Here is a 16,795-nt window from a genome sequence, read left to right as displayed (position 1 = left end):
GCTCCCGGGAGGGTGTTCAGCCCTGGCGGTGTAGCGCTGAGGGAGTTGATGAGCCTAGGTGAAGCTGGGAGGCTGTGTCCCAGATACATTAATTACACGGTACATGTGATTGCTGCAGTTCACATGCTTTGTCATTCTAGTCTTGTAGTCTGTGCCTAAACAGAGCAGATGCGCTCGATGCCCTTTCAGCCTGCTGTTGGCGGAGGATGTTTGTTTCAAGGACAAGGAAGGGAAATGCTCTGTGTGAGGAGACAGTGGCGGAGAGGAAATACACACAGGGCTGTGGCACTGAATGAATGGAGAGGAGAACCAAACGTTCATTAACAAAGTAGGGACCAAAGAACAGTTTCTTAACATGAAAGTTTCCGTCAGGACAATCTGGCAGAGGTTGTGCTTCCCCTATGGAGTGTTACCTGCGTGCTAATGTTAAAAAAGATGTGTTTCCTGATGGATCAGGGTGTGTGGCTGATCCTGGGCTAGTTTTCCACTGGCAATAATGGGGTCAGTTGTTGGCCCAGGATTTCGTATTTAAAAATTCTAATAAGATCTTGTCTCTGTTCTGGAGTAATGCCTTTAGGATTGTCTCTGCTTGAATTGGATTGTTGGTGCTTAAACTAGGGAGTGAGCTGGGATCATGCAGCTGGGCACTGTGTTTGGGGCTGGGATGGCTGAACGAGGGCACGCTGCCTGTGATACCTCTGTTTGAAAAAAGTTATGGTTGGTATAAATACAGATGCTCCTGAAGGATGATCCTGTAACTGGTATCAGTAACCTTCTCTCCTGACACAAAATTAGCTTGCAGGGCTTCAGTCTTCGCTACCAAACAGAAAAGGAGTAGAGTTAATATGTCAGTGTGTATGTGTGGACATATGAATGAGGGATGCAATCCAAATATTAAAACATGACTTTAGGATGCCAAATCCAGTTCTTCACAGCTGCAGTTATCAGCTTCATAAAATAGAAGATGCCATTGTTAAGAAGTTAAGTAGTAAGTACATATAAATTAGTTTTCTACCAAATAAGTAAAATTGCTATTTACATCTCAAAACTTTGTAAAAAGTTGGTAGACTTCTGAGTTTTAAATGATTGAAGAAGAATCAGTGTAACTGTATACAGAGAATTTCTAATTCCTTTGAATCTTCTGTTCTTACTGAACCTGAGAGTGAGGGGCATATATCATTAGAAACTGTAAAGTAAAAAACAATTAGCTCCTAAAGTTACATATTAGACCTAAAGGAACATGTGCAAAAAATTAGGATAAAGTGTTCCATGAAGCGGGAAGAATTATTTTTTTTCTGCATCAGTAGCCACCATCTTTTTGGCCTTGCTTCCAAATCCCTGTTACCCATGGCTTGCCTCATACAGTTATGCAAGGTGCATTGAGTTCAATGTGTTAAGCTATCAAACATGGATCCTGGTATCCAAGATCAGTATTCTGCAGATGTATGTTTATGGATGTATTACATAGGGATTTTTTTTCCTTTTTTTGGCAGGTGACATTGGTGACGGAAGAAGAATGAGAATGATTACATATCCATAACTCCCAGCAGTATGTCAGGTAATCGTGTTTCTTGAGAGCATCTATGCAATATTTCTTGCTTTTCTCGAGTGATTATTCGTAAGTGTTCACTGCAAAAGACTGCTTTAGGAAGTTTTGAATGTGTTGGTGCTGGGAGTTGAAATCTTTCCTCTACCCAGAGCATAGAGATGTGGGGTACATAGTAATCTTCCTCAACATTTTTACACTGAAAACTCTCATCCTCCTTGGTTTTCCATCAGAAACAAGGTTGTATTTTGTTCTAAGTGCACATTCCAACTTCAGGATTTCTGCTGAAACTGCCAGTACAGTGACAGTTTCTGCTGAGTAGTTTGGCCCAAGTTACTTTGTAACATGAACATATCGCCTGAGGTTCAAAATGAGATGGTCAAATTCATTTTACATAGATTACCAAGTACTCTTCAGATAATAATTGACTAGGTCTGCAGGTGGGCTGAAGATCCAGAGTTGAAATGACTCATTAACCATTTTTAAGTCCTCTTAACCATCTTATCCCTGCCAGGTGTAAAGCATTTGAAGGCTCTACATAAATTAGCTGTGTCAAAAATCTCATCTATTCTAATCCCAGAACAGGATGTCTAAAAAGATATACTTATTATGTGGAGATCATATAGAAAGCCAGAGAATTTCAGACTTCGAGAATGTGTTTTAGTATTCATCAAATTGCACAAGAAAAGAAAATGTTCTGCTGATTCTGTTTGTCAATGCATATTTCAAGAGCCAAATGCCATAAGTGGGACCTTTTAAAAGCCTGTTTGTAAAATGCAGCATGTGCTACATAGGGAAAATCATAACAAACAAGACTGAATAGCTGGTGTTATGCTCAAGGTATAGTTTATTTTTGCTGACTGCGCAGATCAAATATCCTTTCCTTTCTCCTAGAAGGTTCCCATCCTTTTGTATTGGCTAACAAGGGGTAACAGCTGCATTCACCAACAAAGCTGGTCTTTTAAGTTTAGGGTCCTAGATGTGAGGTAGAGAGTAAAATTCACGGGAAGGAACAGAGTATTATTTAAATGCATGCTTTCTTAGTAAAATGTATTATTTGACAATATGCAAAGATGTGTCATTTGACTTTTGTTTTTATGGTTTCTTTGCTGTCCATTGAAGCGGAGGTTAGACACAGATGAATATAAGATGGAGGCAGAGGTCATTGAAGCTTTTCGTGGAATGAAGTTGAATACCTGACCCTTGTTTGGTGTGTCAGGCTCTGGATTAGCATCACCACCACATGAGCATCGGGAAGGAGTTAGTATCCTTAGGCTACACTGGCAGTGCCTGCGAGATTTTTTTTGCATTCTTCTGCAGGCATGATAATTTCACTTCTCAAATACCTGTCTTGGAAGAATTTAAAGCGTTGACGTGTAACTCAGTCTCTCCAGCTCTGTTATGCTCTCTTCTGTCTCATGTTAAACTGTGTTTTTTGACCATTTACTACAGGGCTTGATTTTGCTCTGGTTTTGGAGGGAGCAATTAGTAGCTTGTGCTATGTGATGGCAAGAGATGGGGAAGGAAATGCTGTGTACCCACTTCATTCTCACCCTGTATGTTCGGGATTTAGCTTCCTATGGAGAGGGGCGTTTATGGAGGATTCCCAATAGCACTCTAACCAGACCTGTCTCCCTGGACTTTCCCCTGGCAAGGCAGCTCTGCTAAGCTCAGTGGAACACAAAGCCTAATTGGAAGGAGCTACATTTTCTGCATTTCTTTTGAAAGAAATGGGCGGAAAAAATATGTGCAAAGAAAATGATCGCCAGTTGAAAAAAAAAAAGGTTCCTTGCAGAAGATGACTGTTGGTACAGCCGTAGATGTCCAGCACCTTTCATTATGAGCAGTTTCTATTTTCTGTTTCTCATTATAGGAATGAAATTCCCTCCATGAGTGTGAATGTGAAAAGAAGCATGGATGAAATAAAAATCTTTCAAACTCTATAAAAACTGCATAAACACCACCATCCAGAGCCAGGCAGGACTCCTTTCCTAATGAATGAAAATGAAAGCTTAGATTCTGTTACTGAGTCACTGGAATACAAGAACAGAATCTAATCCAAAACCAAACCAGTTGCCTAAAATAATATGCTGTATTATTCTGATTTTTGATAGATAATTTCTCTGCCTATATGTTACATTTTTACTGTAGTAAGAATTTTCTTCTTGTAGGCACTGCCCAAAAGCCTTCAGTTACTAGTGCAGTCTAGAGAAGTTTTTCTGACAGAAGATTGTAGAATTTGGCCTTCAGTAGTAAAGCTAGGCTTTACTATATTTTGCAGTTGCCATAGGAAAAATATTTTTAGTATTTTGATATCTCAGCTTTAAAAACACTTACTGGTGTGATTATTTTATGGCACACATCTGTAATTGTATGTGCTTATAGCTTTTAATAAAGAGTTCAAGTTTTCCAAAATTATTTTTGGAACTTCAAAATTATGGGTAACATGGAAAGATTTCTGAAGTGTAGAAGTCCTTACTTAAAAGGAAGTAAAATGAAAAATGAAAAGCAAAATAAATGCACCAGGTACAATTTTTGCATGCAGAAAGGTAAACTGAAAGGCAAATGTTGAGTTAACGGAGCCCAAACTACTCTTCCTTTTTCTCAGAGTGCAGTCAAAGTACAGTTCACACTGCAATACTACTGGAGTTAATGAACACCTAGTATTGGGTACTTGGTGACATTAGAAGCTGACAAGTGAAAAGCTGGACCTACAGGTTCTGTAAACACGGTGTCAGTATACTTTTGCAACTCTGCCAGTTCTAAGTGTCAAAACTTGCCTAACCAGTTTTATGTACAGGTAACTCAGGATGATGACCAAACATTGAGATAAAGGGATGCTTCTGGAGAGGGAAAGCTGGACGTAATATGTCTTGCAGTTGAATACTAAGTCTGAGACAGACACTCTGTTCTCATAAACTGAAGCTTGGTTCATCCCTAAAATAAGTAGTTTTCAGATGAGTGATCGCACACATAAATGTAACAAAGCAAATCTGAAGGTTTAGCTTTTCAGTTTTGAAAACCGATGATTTTAAACATTGGTTGTCTTTTGATAAATGTTGCAGCGGATCTGATGCTTTTAAAAAAAACATCAAAAACGCATTTAAGGATTGTAAGTAAAATATCTTTGTTGGTTTTTTTTAATAGAAATAAGTGGAAGATTACTGATCGGATGCTCCCCCCATAGTTCAGCAGCAGCTTTACAGTTGGCACAAGCAATCAACTATCCACAGAGTAATACCTGGAAAAAAAAAAAAAACTATAAGCATTTTAAAAATTAGTACTATCTCAGCAATAGCTATGAATCTTTCTGCCATACATTTTCACAATAGAATAGAAAAATTAAGAAGTTGGAAAGTGGTATTTTCTCATTGAGAAGATAGTATTGTCAAATAAATATGTAACAGTACATCAAAAAATTCATGCTGTTTAAATACTGTAGTGAAGCTCTTGGCTTTAGCACTATTATTCATTGGCAATAATCATTGTTCAGTGGCTATAATCTATCACTGAAGGCTTCCTTCTGTACATTTTCTTCCAAAATGCAGGACAAGCCCAAGGCAGATCTTCGTCTTGCTTCATTTACTGGAGTGAGAACTGAGGAAGGAATTCAAGAATGGGTTCAAAAAACCTAGTATTTGTAGAATGCAGTAAATCTCATTAATTTCACCTTCATGGCAGATGAAGATCAAATGTAAAGAATGTAATAGTGCTATCAGTTAAGTCTGCAGCAGCTTTTTCACTGACTTCAGTAAGGCCAGGATTTTACTCTGCTTTTACTTGGAGTTTCATAATCAACTCAGACATTACGATTCTACTCTCAAATATTCAGAGTGTTCTATTTGGTAATGACTGTAAAGTTAGATCAAGATAGGAATTATAATAAAATTAAGTGCTTACATTAGGGAATATAATTTAAATGTCATAAATGCATATTTTCAATAAGTAGAATTTAATATGCAGCATTTCTTGTAACAGGTCACTCATTTGGAGATGACAATTAATCACCTTTTGTGCAACAAATCCATTTGAAAACCAGTGTCTCCAAGGGTGTTGCATGTAGTTTCCAAAAACTGGGAAAAGTAATAGCATAGGAAAGGTACCACCTTTTCTCCATGAGTCTTTTCACTGTAATGCTCATTACCCTGTAAACTTGCCATTAATTCAGAGAAAGAATAGTTTATTGTGTAACATCATTTGAGAAATTATTTCTCCTGAATTTCTGTAGTGATTGTCCTAGGATAATTTAATTTGACGTACATCACTGTCTGACACTTTTTGTCGGCCAGACCATGATAAAATCCGACTAGCTCAGGTGTATTATTTCTTTTAAGTAATGGACTTTTTAGGAGGACAGTAAATATTTAATATAAGGTTTTGTTATGCCAGGATTCAGCAGCTTTGTAATGAGCTTTTGGGGATTTTCAAAAGGTTAACAAGATTTATATTGTGGGATGTTTTTGCATGAAGCTATGAATCACTCCATGATGGCTCTTATTACTTAGAAGCGTATTTTTGAATATGCAGTTAAAAATATCACACTTGGTAAGTTCTAGGTTACAGACATTCTCGTTTAATTTTAACTTTTATTTTTGTTTTAAACTTTAATGTTTTTAAAAGTGCTTCCAAAAAGTGCTATATAAATAACAAAAGTTTGAAAAGGCAAGTAGTCTGTATAACATTTTGTAATGTTTCAGTTTTTTATGTAATTCTTTAATAATATGTCAGGGTTTTCTTTCCCATCATGGGGGAAAAAAGGCTCTCTAAAGAGTGTTTTCTTTCTTTAGGAGAAACATGAAGATCTTATGTCTATGTGTTTCTGAAGGTGTTTAAGTTTGGGATTTACAGCTCATGGATACCTGCTGTATTTTCCAGATAAGATTCACACATTTTTCAAAAAAATTGAGTCTGGTCAGATTTCACAAAGAACAGAGAAAAAAATGTACTTTTTTAGCTTTGCAACATCTGCTAGCCTTTTTCTTAAGTATGTTTCATTATGTCAGTGCTGATATTTTTTTCCTTTTCTATTTTTTTCAATAAACTGTCAGTATACTTAGTCCCTTTCTGTAGTAATTTTGTTTAAACCAGAGGTGCTGCTTTTTGTTAACACATCTTTCTGAAATTCATTTCTGAGGGGAGCAGACTGTTGGGTTTGAAATTTTGAGTATCATTTTTAGACTGTGTAATACTGTTTCACTGCCTCTCATCAGTTAGGAGTGCATGGTATTATCAATATGAAACAATATCACAGGCAAAACCCTTTTAAAATAGTTAATTAAAAAAACCAAAATGTCCTTGTGTTTTTTCTAAGCCTTCTCCACTAGCCTATAAAATAAAAACACTTTGCTGTGCTTGCCACGGGAGTTGCAGCCTGCCATTTTATGGTCTTCACAAGCCTGACCACAGACTGCTGCTCAGTTCTTATGATGACTGTGTGTCAGAGCAGTGAACTTACGCTACTTGTCCTTGATATGCAGTCCTATATGTAGAGAGGACTGTAATTTTTTTGTGCCAAATGTAAGGCTGTGGATGAACTATAAGAAAGCTACTATTCAGACAGGGATTTTCCAGTTATTTCCGTATAAACAAAATACCTTTTACATTCCCTAAATGCATTTCTGATTACGTTCTTTAAAGGCATCAAGTTTGCTACTGCTTTTGTCATAAAAGAAGACAAATGTTTACGGTAATATTTAAAGGTTGCAAACCATGAAGGACAGACTTTCAGATCTGCTTTGTTATGTATGTCATAACCTGCCTAAAAACTGGACCTGTACCAAGCTTCAGTTTATTTCCTGTTTTAAAGAATTCTCTCCTCACATCCTAGTTTTTCTTTCTGAAGAAGCTTTTAACTGCATTATTTGGGCAAACTTTATTTGGTTTTTTGTTGTTTTTTGTCTTTCACAAATTATATGTTTGTCAAGGCTGATAGGTTTAGTACCTCTTTTTTTACCTGGCCATTGCTCAAACCTTGGTCCTTGAACAGGAGGTGTTATTTCAAGGTACAGGGACTCTCTTTAAGCAATTCTAGATCTAAAATAGCTGAACTGGTTCATCATCTTGAAAAAACAAAGAGCTTCAATTATGTGCACATATCCCCAGGATTTGCTGTTAGTAACCAGTGGCCAAATAATACTGTTGATTCTCCAGTGGGGACAGCTGGAAGGCCCAGTGTGGGATTGAGGGAAGACCATGTGAATTGATTTGAAAGCTCATGGCAAAAGCAGTACTCAGAATTAAGATTTTACAAAATGGTGGTAGTGATTAGAAGTTATTTGTTGAAGTGATTTCCCAAATGGTTTCACTGTAATTTACATGTTTTTAAAGATCTATTTTATCGTATTCTGATCCATAATCTGGAAGTGGTGTTTTGGCTTCTTACTTCTATTTTAGTAGGTTTCCAGGCATTAAAAGAATTACCTAACATAATATGAAGAGAGTAAAATTCCATTAACATTCCCATATTCACACGAGCAGTGGTATGGAAAATGAGTCCTAGAGAGGTGGATCGCTGACTGTTGGGCATCAAATTAATCTTGGTTTAAAACAGAGGGACACATTAAAGAGAGACAGATACTGGAACTCCTTGCCAAAGAGTGTTATGAATGCAAGAAATGTATGCAAGAGGAGACTGGGCTGCACTTCAGAGAGAGGTCCCTTGGGTACTAACTGCAGTTTAGATACGCTAGAGGGGCTCAGGCCTGGGGTTGACAGGTAGCTGGGGATTGGGAGAATATTGGTGGTAACTCTCATGTATAGCCTGCTTTGTTCTTACTTTTCCCGGGTGTCTGCTTATGGCTTCTGTTGGAGAACAGTAACCAGGCAAGCCCTGTGGTTGAACAGTGCTGCTGTGCTCAGGTATACCTTGTTCTCAGAAAAACTCCCTCCCATCTGTTGTGCAGTACTATTAGAGGGTCATTTAGCATCTGCGTGACTGTATTGGTTAACATCACCTTTCTATGTCCTTTGTGTATCCCAGTGCTTTTTCCCGTATAGCTTTGTTCATTCATTTCTTTCAGTATTTTTATTGTATATGTAGCTGTAACAAGATTCAATATTTGGGTACACAACTCGTGTTCATTTCTGTAAGGGTAGGGTTTCAGAGAACTCTTCTCATACCAAAAGCCTGAACTATTTGCTTCTCTGTGCTCAGAACCTGTCTCTGGTTAACTTAGATGTGTTGTCACATTATTCTGGGTATTCTTTTCCTCTGATTAATTTTTTTCTTATCTTTAGAAATTTGAGCATAGTGTCAAGTCCAGGTTCTTGATAAGTATATGTCTAGTATTACTTTAATAGTTAAAAGAAATTCAGTGTATTTTTAAAAAGTGATTACACTGGTTCATACCGAGGAGCTCATTAGGTATCTGTCAGCAAGAACAAGAATAAAGCTCTTAAAATGGTATGTTGCAAGTTTCTTAATGTTACCTTGTCTTACACATTAAAAACTCTTTACAAAGTTTATTGTAATGTCTGCACACTCGTCTTTCATGATGATGTCGACTTTTTCCAAAAGGTTGTTTGAAAATGTTGAAATTTAATTTGAACTGAAAGCCATATTCTAAAATGTAATATTTAAATATTTGATATATTACACTGTTAAGTAACTGTGCAACAGTCCTGGATTAAATAATCCTGACTCTGTTTACTTCCACAAGCATATACATACACATTTCTGAAATACGGGAAACAACCTTGTTACTAGTTCCACCTGCTAGAGTCCTTTTCTCTCATTGTACAATTTTTTCTTATAGTCACTTGTCATTTTTACATTTTTTAATCACATGGTCTCTAAGGTTTTATTTAGCACAATATATGAAGGCAGCATTTGCATATTTATAAAGAAGAATCTGGATAGTGTGTATTAGCGGCGCTCCATCCTTCTGCTTGTTCAAGGATCACACAAACCTAGTTTAAAAGTTGAGAAACTCGATTGTGAACTGTTGCCCAGTTTGATAAGGAAGAATAAGAAGAAAATGCTGTGGTGTTACTTGGGAGAAAAGGGAATGAAAGGAACGGAGAAAGGAGAGGGCAAGAGGAGAGGAGTAGAATAAAGGAAAGAAACAAAAATGCTGTGAACTGAATGCAACATCAGTGAGAAGAAATGAAACCTTAGCTTTGTCTGGCCCAGATAGTTTTATCATTCCCGACACAAACACCCATGAAAACTTCACATGCTTTTACTTATAGTTACTTTGTGTGCTTTAAAATGCTTGTACAAAACATGAATTAGGTTTTAATTTTGCTGGGGAGATGTCCTTTAATTGTGGCTTGCTTGCTTTCTTTTTGTAAGTCATAAAGTAACACCTAGTGTTACTGGACTGGGTCTGCACAAAGCTAGGCTGCTTCATCAACCTACTATGCACCCCTTAGTCCTAATCCTGATTACATTTGCCTTAGTTGATCTCTCTGAAGCCAGCCCACTTGAATGTCCTCAGATGCTTGAATACTTCAATGTTTAAAAAAAAAAAAAAAACAGTAAAGTGCTGTTGCCCTTGCTGCTCTGTTTTCAGTAAACTTCAAATATTAGAAGAGGCAAAACTTTACATAAGAATAGTTTTTGTCAATCTTTTGTTTTGCAATCAGATAAGTTAATGACAATTCAGAGACTGCTAGTATATTCACCTACTGCTACTGTTTTGATCAGCTGCAGGTTGAAATTCTTACAAGCTTGTGAACAGTTTTGGAATGCAAAATAACTTTTTGTTGTGAGAGGAAGTGTCTTTGTAACTATAAAAATAGCAATCCTCTGATATCCCAGAACTGTTCGTTTACTTTTTGCCTTGAAACTAAGTGATAGCCTGTTGCTGAAGGTGAAAAAGAAATGTCTGCACTCCCCAAAAAAGTGTGAGCAATGTGGTCTCTGAAGAGCAGGGACTGATGGCCTGTGTGGTCATATCGCAGCTTTCACCGCCAATGGATCTACCTGTCAACGGGAGCTACTGCAGTGTGAAGCGGTAACAGCAGTAACAGAAATACAGATGCCCGGCTTGAGTGTGACAGGGCAGATCCCAAGCTAGGAAAAATGGGTGTAGCTCTCAGGGCACAGCAGGGAGGATTTAATGTGGTGCCTCTAGGGTGGTTGTTGTGAGCACAGGGAACAGCCATCTTTTCAGCCTGCTTTTTGATCCGATGCTGTGCACCCTGCCAAAATTCAGGATAGGTACACGGCTCATTCCAGCAAGAAACACTGCCTTCCTGTCTGGTTGGCTACTGCCTAAAAAACTAAAACTTTGCTGTGTCTAATAAAACAAACTCACCTTGAAAGACAGTCTGATGGGAACTTGAGAAAGGCTCTTGAACTGTTGGCTGCTCAGATGCCAGTTATTGGCACAATATGCTGCTTTTATATCTCTGAAATTACTTGATGATTCCTTTACCGATGTTGACAAAAAGAGCTCTAGGCCCTTCTTGTTAGTCCCTCTTTACTCTGAAGTAGGGCCTGTGGTTTTAGTCGTGATTCATCCCAGTAGGCTGTACTGCTTTCTGCCTTGATTGTAGCCATTTCAGCAGTAGCTGGGGGGGAAAGAGAGATGCTTCTCTTACAATTAGGGAGCTCAGGCAAAATTATGTTATCATCCTTTATCAAGGGCTTTGGGTTGACAAAAGAGCAGATACAGGAGATATAAACTGCATTCTCTGTTTAAAAAAAAAAAAAAAAAAAAAAGAAGCTTTTGACAAATTCAAGCAAGATGTGTTAAAATAAAAGTAGTAAAATAAGTAATGCAGTCCTGTGGTGAACTTGTAATTTAACATTTTAATAACCTGAATAGTAATTTAGGACATACAGATCTGCTGCACCACAGTAGAGAAAGTATAGGAAAAGGAGACAAAATATGAGATCCTTCACCGGTAGTTCCTTACAACTTAACCCTCATCTAACAAAATTTGAATTCAAAATGTTCCTGGTGACTGAAGAGAATTTGTGAAATAAAATGGAAGCTTGTAAAATTAAATAAAGTGTAGCTAACATAGGAGTCAAAATAGTGAGACAAATTGCAGAGGGAACTAAAAGGAAAAGGAAGGATAAAGCTGCTTGATATTGGGTTAGCCTTTGTAAGCTCTGCCTCGGCAAATTCCAAATTATGAAAACTGTAATGGAATCAGTTTATTATCATAGTTTAAATGTGTCTAGAATCATATTTAAAAATCCCACCGGAGCTTTGCAAACATGGAAGCTGGAAAATATGTTTTAATTTTATTCTTTAACTTAAGGATGGCTTTGGAGTTCCTTGCTGCACTTAAAAATCTGTAAGCCTTGTGTGACATTCTCTCTGAATCCTTGCAGAACAGAAGTCTTACCATTGCAGTGAATGTGTGTTTTTTAACTAAAATCGAAGGTAAAGCAAATCCTCATAGGCTAAAGGACAGCAAAAGTGGCCTTTAGTATCAAAGATACAGTTGGGGAAAAGATGTGGAAATTTTTGCCTAACAAGACTGAACAGCCTGATTTATGAATCACTGATCTCATTTCCAGGACTAATATCAAGACTGAGTAACGGACATTATAACTGACTTTTTTTTTTTAAGTGGAGAATTATGTGGGGTCAGTGTGGTCTTCTCAAGAAATTGCCAAAGCATAGACATATCTACTTATGAGTGAATTATAGAATTTTTTTATATATATGTAACACATTCCTGACTCTCGCATTTATATAAAGATGCAATATTATCTATGCAGGGGGATAACTAGAACATGAAGGAAGACAAGGAAGAGGAGAGTAGCCTTGTACTGAAGGGTATGTTATCTGAGGTTACACAAAGCCTGGTGGAAGGGTGGGTTATAGTGCGTGGTTCCTCTCCATGCCAAGAACAGTGAAATAGCCAAGTTTGGTTCAGATCTTACAGGGAAGTTCCGTGCAGCTCCCAGCGGGTATTAACAGAACAATCCAGTCTCTCCCCCTAAGCTTAAATTTGTTATGAAGCCTGGAAGATAAACAAATGTTCAAAATATTTTTAAAAAAGTTTTCTGTCATAGAATCATAGAATGGTTTGGGTTGGAAGGGACCTTAGAGATCATCTAGTTCCAACCCCCCTGCCATGGGCAGGGACACCTCCCACTAGACCAGGTTGCTCAAAGCCTCATCCAGCCTGGCCTTGAACACCTCCAGGGATGGGGCATCCACAACTTCCCTGAGTAACCTGTTCCAGTGCCTCACCACCCTCACAGTAAAAAATTTCTTCCTAATATCTAACCTAAATCTACCTTCTTGCAGTTTAAAGCCATTACCCCTTGTCCTACAACAACATGCCCTTGTAAAAAGTCCCTCCCTATCTCTCCTGGAGGCCCCCTTCAGGTACTGGAAGGCTGCTGTAAAGGTCCTCCCAGGCTGAACAACCCCAAATTTTTGAAAATTGCCTAGTATTTTCTGGGTTATTTTCACTATTCTATTTTAAATCTGATTGTCATCCTACAAGTGATATTCTCTTGCCATATTAGCTGCATTTAGAGTTAGTTTTTAATTTTACTAAAGAAAACCAAATCTGAACTAAGAGCAGATGTATAAAGCCAGAAGTAAGTAGGTAAGTGCAAATTTTGTAGTTAGCTTGCCTGCCTTATGCATTGAAGTCTGTGATGCTAGGTAGTTTCTTATACAAATTCCTGTTATTTATGTCCAGCTGAGATACAGTGAGGAGAAGGAACGGACTTTTAACTTCAAATATCAGGTGAGCTTATACCCATCAGAAAAAAAGGTAGGCATTTACATTTAAAATAAAATGAGGTATTGAGGTAAGCTATATATACTATCAGGATAACAGTGTTTAATATTAACCATAATTAAGCCTTCTGAATGTGTCCTGTATTAGCAATGTTCCACTTAACAGAAACTTTCAGAAACAGCAATAGCATGATGGATCGGGTAACTGAAATCCAAATTTATTTTTGTCAGGAAATTACTGACCTGGTGTGCACTTATTTACTAATATGTATATGAATTATTTTACTGAGTGAAATGTATGTAAAATTAACTTTTAGGTCCATTAAGATTGCAGAATCTTACTATGATTAAAACCACAGTGGATATCAGTCATTGAATGTCTGGAATTTGCTGTTTTCTATATGCAAGTGAGAAAGCTATTTTGTATTTGAATTTTGATACATATAATCTAAAATAAAATGATTTATTTAAATGTGGAATATAATCTCTGATGTGTCATTTTTATAGCATTTAGTTTTGCTACCCAAAAATAGAAAATGGGCTATATTTAGCTTTACAGATTTATCAACTAGTGGTATCTCAGTTTCTTCTCTATCAAAGAATAAATAAATTTGCCTAATTATTATGACTAATTAGATCAAATCATGCAGCTTTTGTGTTGTTCATTACCTACACTGGATGCAAATGTCCCAACTCCTGTGATAAAATTAGTGTCTCTGATACTCTGCTGTGGCCACAACTAGAGAAAGGCAGTAGGTAGCACAGCGGAACTGCTAAGCATGCCCACATAAGAATGTCACACTTAGGTAACAGAGTGTCCCTCAGGTCAGCCTATGATAAGAGCAAAGTCAAACAAGGCTGAATCCTTGATGTTTTGTGTTTTAAGTATCTGAAAATTGTTCACGACCAGCCTCGACCTACAAGTCCTCAAATGATCATATGAGCAAGGCAATAAATTGGTGGAAGCGTGCCCTGAGGCCCATGTTGTAGTTGTGATGTTGTGAAAGTTACATCTAGTGTTAACCTGTCCATATAGATCTGCCTACTTGTTCAGGCTTCACAGACGGAAAAATTTTATATTTACTTGTACCGAAAGGGAACTATGGTGGCTGAATGGGAATGGCTGAAGGGCTCTGCGTCGTATCAGTGCAGTCAAGTGGAGATGCACAGGAATACCACGCCATTGGGAGAGCTGGGGAGCCGCTTGTTTTCCAGAACTCCTCACCTGAGCAAGATTTTGGCAATGTCAACAGTTTGTAGCTCTGCAGTATTTGCCAAACATCCAGGACGTGGTCTCCTGTCGTGGGACAGACTGATTCACCTTCCTGACAGAAATCAGAAATGGAATGTAGTGGGCATAGCAGAAAACCATTTGTGTAGGAAAAGACACTCCAAAAATTACGATATCCAGAGGAATGGACAGCAGCTTTCACAATGGCGACATGCTTCAACTTGGACTAGAAGAATTTTACAGCCAGGCCATACAAAAGCAAACTTTCAAGTCATGTCAAGTGCCCAGGAATACAAAAAAGAAGAAAAAAAGTGTAAAGGTAACTGGCATTATTATGCAGAGCACAGTAAATGCTGTATTAAAGGAAGAACAACAAACAAAAAAATCCCCAGGTTGTTATGTCTCTGTTTATGGGCAGGGGTTGGCCATTGGTAAAAGCATTATTATATGGGGGTGTTTTCTTGTTACCATTTTTTGACATCTTAATTTATTTTTTTTTCAGCAGGGATAATTGTGATTTTTGGTATTCCTTTTTATTCGATGTAGTAACTTTGTGAAGAGCCCTGATGACAAAGTGATGAGTACTTACTGGGGTTTTATGTGTAATAGCTAATACAAAATAATTTCTGTTCCTTTAGCCCTTTAAAATTTTTTTGTGTCTCTCTTTATGGTCTTGCTAAGCTGATCAAAAATCTGTTCTGAACCTGGCCTTTTAAAATAAAGCGGATCATTGATACATGAAAAATGCAAAGACAAATGAAAGCATTCTTTTACTACTTTCAGGGTGTTTATCTCTCACCTGTGACTGTGTTGTTTGCCTTTTTTTCTTTCTTATTATTAACCATCCCCAAAGCCTCAGTAAGTGCACACACAGAGCTCAAATAAATGGAACTTCTTGTTATGAATATTCTTTGCCTTGGTAGTCAGGACAATTAACCATTTTCTTTCAGGTAGGTTTTTTTTTCACATCAGAGCGGCATTGAAGGAATTCCTTTATAAGAATCGCAGTTGCTTAGGTATTAGCACAAATTTAGTGCTTAAGTTATTTTTATTCTGTTTTAAACTGGGGCAAATTGTTCTTCATTGTTCTTCTCCTAAAAAAATAATTCCTGCATAATAGGAGGGAGGACCCACAAGTTGTTTTCTTTTACTTAAGTCTTGCGTCACTCCAGGAAGAAAGATTACAGTGTCAGGAAGGATATCACCTCATGAAAAAGTTAAACTGGTCTAAGTACCTGATTTCTTTAGATTTAGTCGCTCTTTACCTCAGAATGCCTCTTTGCTAACAGATGTCAGGTGTTGATCGCTTTAACGTCTTACTAAGGGCTGTCAGGAGGCTGCCAAACCCAGACAGTCCCACCCAGGAGTCTGTTAATTATGTTCTGTCAAGCTACATTAGGTGGCTTTCTGCTCAGTGTTATTTTTGAACAAATGGAACTTTTTACCTTGGAAGTTTTCATGTGGAGTTGGGGTAGGGAATGGCTCAGAAAAGGTACATGTTTTAAGTATTGGCAGTTACTTTCTCAAGAGATAAGCTGTGTAATTAACTGGTGTCTGCTAACAAGGTCTTCCAATTATGAGATATGGGGAGACTTAACAAATTGGGTTGTCTGGGTCGCAGGTCTATAATTACTCTTAGGAATATTTGCTCAGAGATCTTAAAAGTTGTCAAACACTATTCAAGAATTTTGTTAGCCAGCTGGTTGGCAAACCTCTTAAGGAGCAAGTGCTTTCTGACATGACCGTGTGCTGCCTACGTGTGTTGTGAATAGCGCAAGGAACTAGTGCAAGAAAAACAAGCACGAACCCTGGAAGACTCTTGATCATGAAAAAGCAAGCTCCGTTCTCTTTTAACCAAATGTATTCAAGGTGTCAAATTCAGGGAGAACTGGATTTGTAGTGAATCTGAACATTTAAATATAAACTATGACATTCTTTGTTATCCAAACAGACTAATGAATCTGAAGTGTTTCGATTAAAGGCACATCACACTGGCATTTTCTGAGTCATACAAATTTAGTGTCATGTCATAACGGAGGTACAGCAGGTTCTGTGAGAGAAGCAGTTTCAGAGAAAGAACTAAATACATGTTGAGAAAAGAGGTCTGCTATTGTGTAAGTAAGATTTTCCTCAGGTTTAAACGAGGGGCAGCTAGTTTGAAGCTTGCTGCATCTATTGCTAATCCAAAGAAATGATTTTATGCCAGAAAGTTTTAGCTCTTTTACCCTCAACGGTATCATTGGCTATAATATATATAGTGTAGACAAAATGACAATTTTTAATGTCTTTGATTCCATGGAGACATACTTCACTATCAAAGGCTATTGTAACTTTACAGCACTAGAATTCCATAAGCCT

At 37.5% G+C, this 16,795-nt stretch overlaps 1 protein-coding gene across 2 annotated transcripts in view; it reads left to right on the top strand.

Annotated features, from left to right (window-relative positions):
• Positions 1 to 1,491: 1,491 nt before the first annotated feature.
• LOC104460339 (thyroid hormone receptor beta) overlaps positions 1,492 to 16,795 on the top strand; it is a 47,201-nt gene continuing 31,897 nt past the window's right edge. The window contains exon 1 of one of the 2 annotated variants that reach the window (XM_010076148.1): positions 1,492 to 1,558. In XM_010076148.1, the coding sequence (XP_010074450.1) occupies positions 1,552 to 1,558 (7 nt within the window). In that variant the 5' untranslated portion in view covers positions 1,492 to 1,551. Of the gene's footprint in view, positions 1,559 to 14,710; positions 14,757 to 16,795 lie in introns of those variants that run through there. The other variant, XM_010076147.1, reaches the window with a different exon arrangement.

Source organism: Pterocles gutturalis, unplaced genomic scaffold (assembly GCF_000699245.1).
Source record: "Pterocles gutturalis isolate BGI_N339 unplaced genomic scaffold, ASM69924v1 scaffold14068, whole genome shotgun sequence".
Classification (NCBI taxonomy): Eukaryota; Metazoa; Chordata; class Aves; order Pterocliformes; family Pteroclidae; genus Pterocles; species Pterocles gutturalis.
Note: the sequence above shows the minus strand (reverse complement) of the source record. Positions and strands in the feature narration are given on the sequence as shown.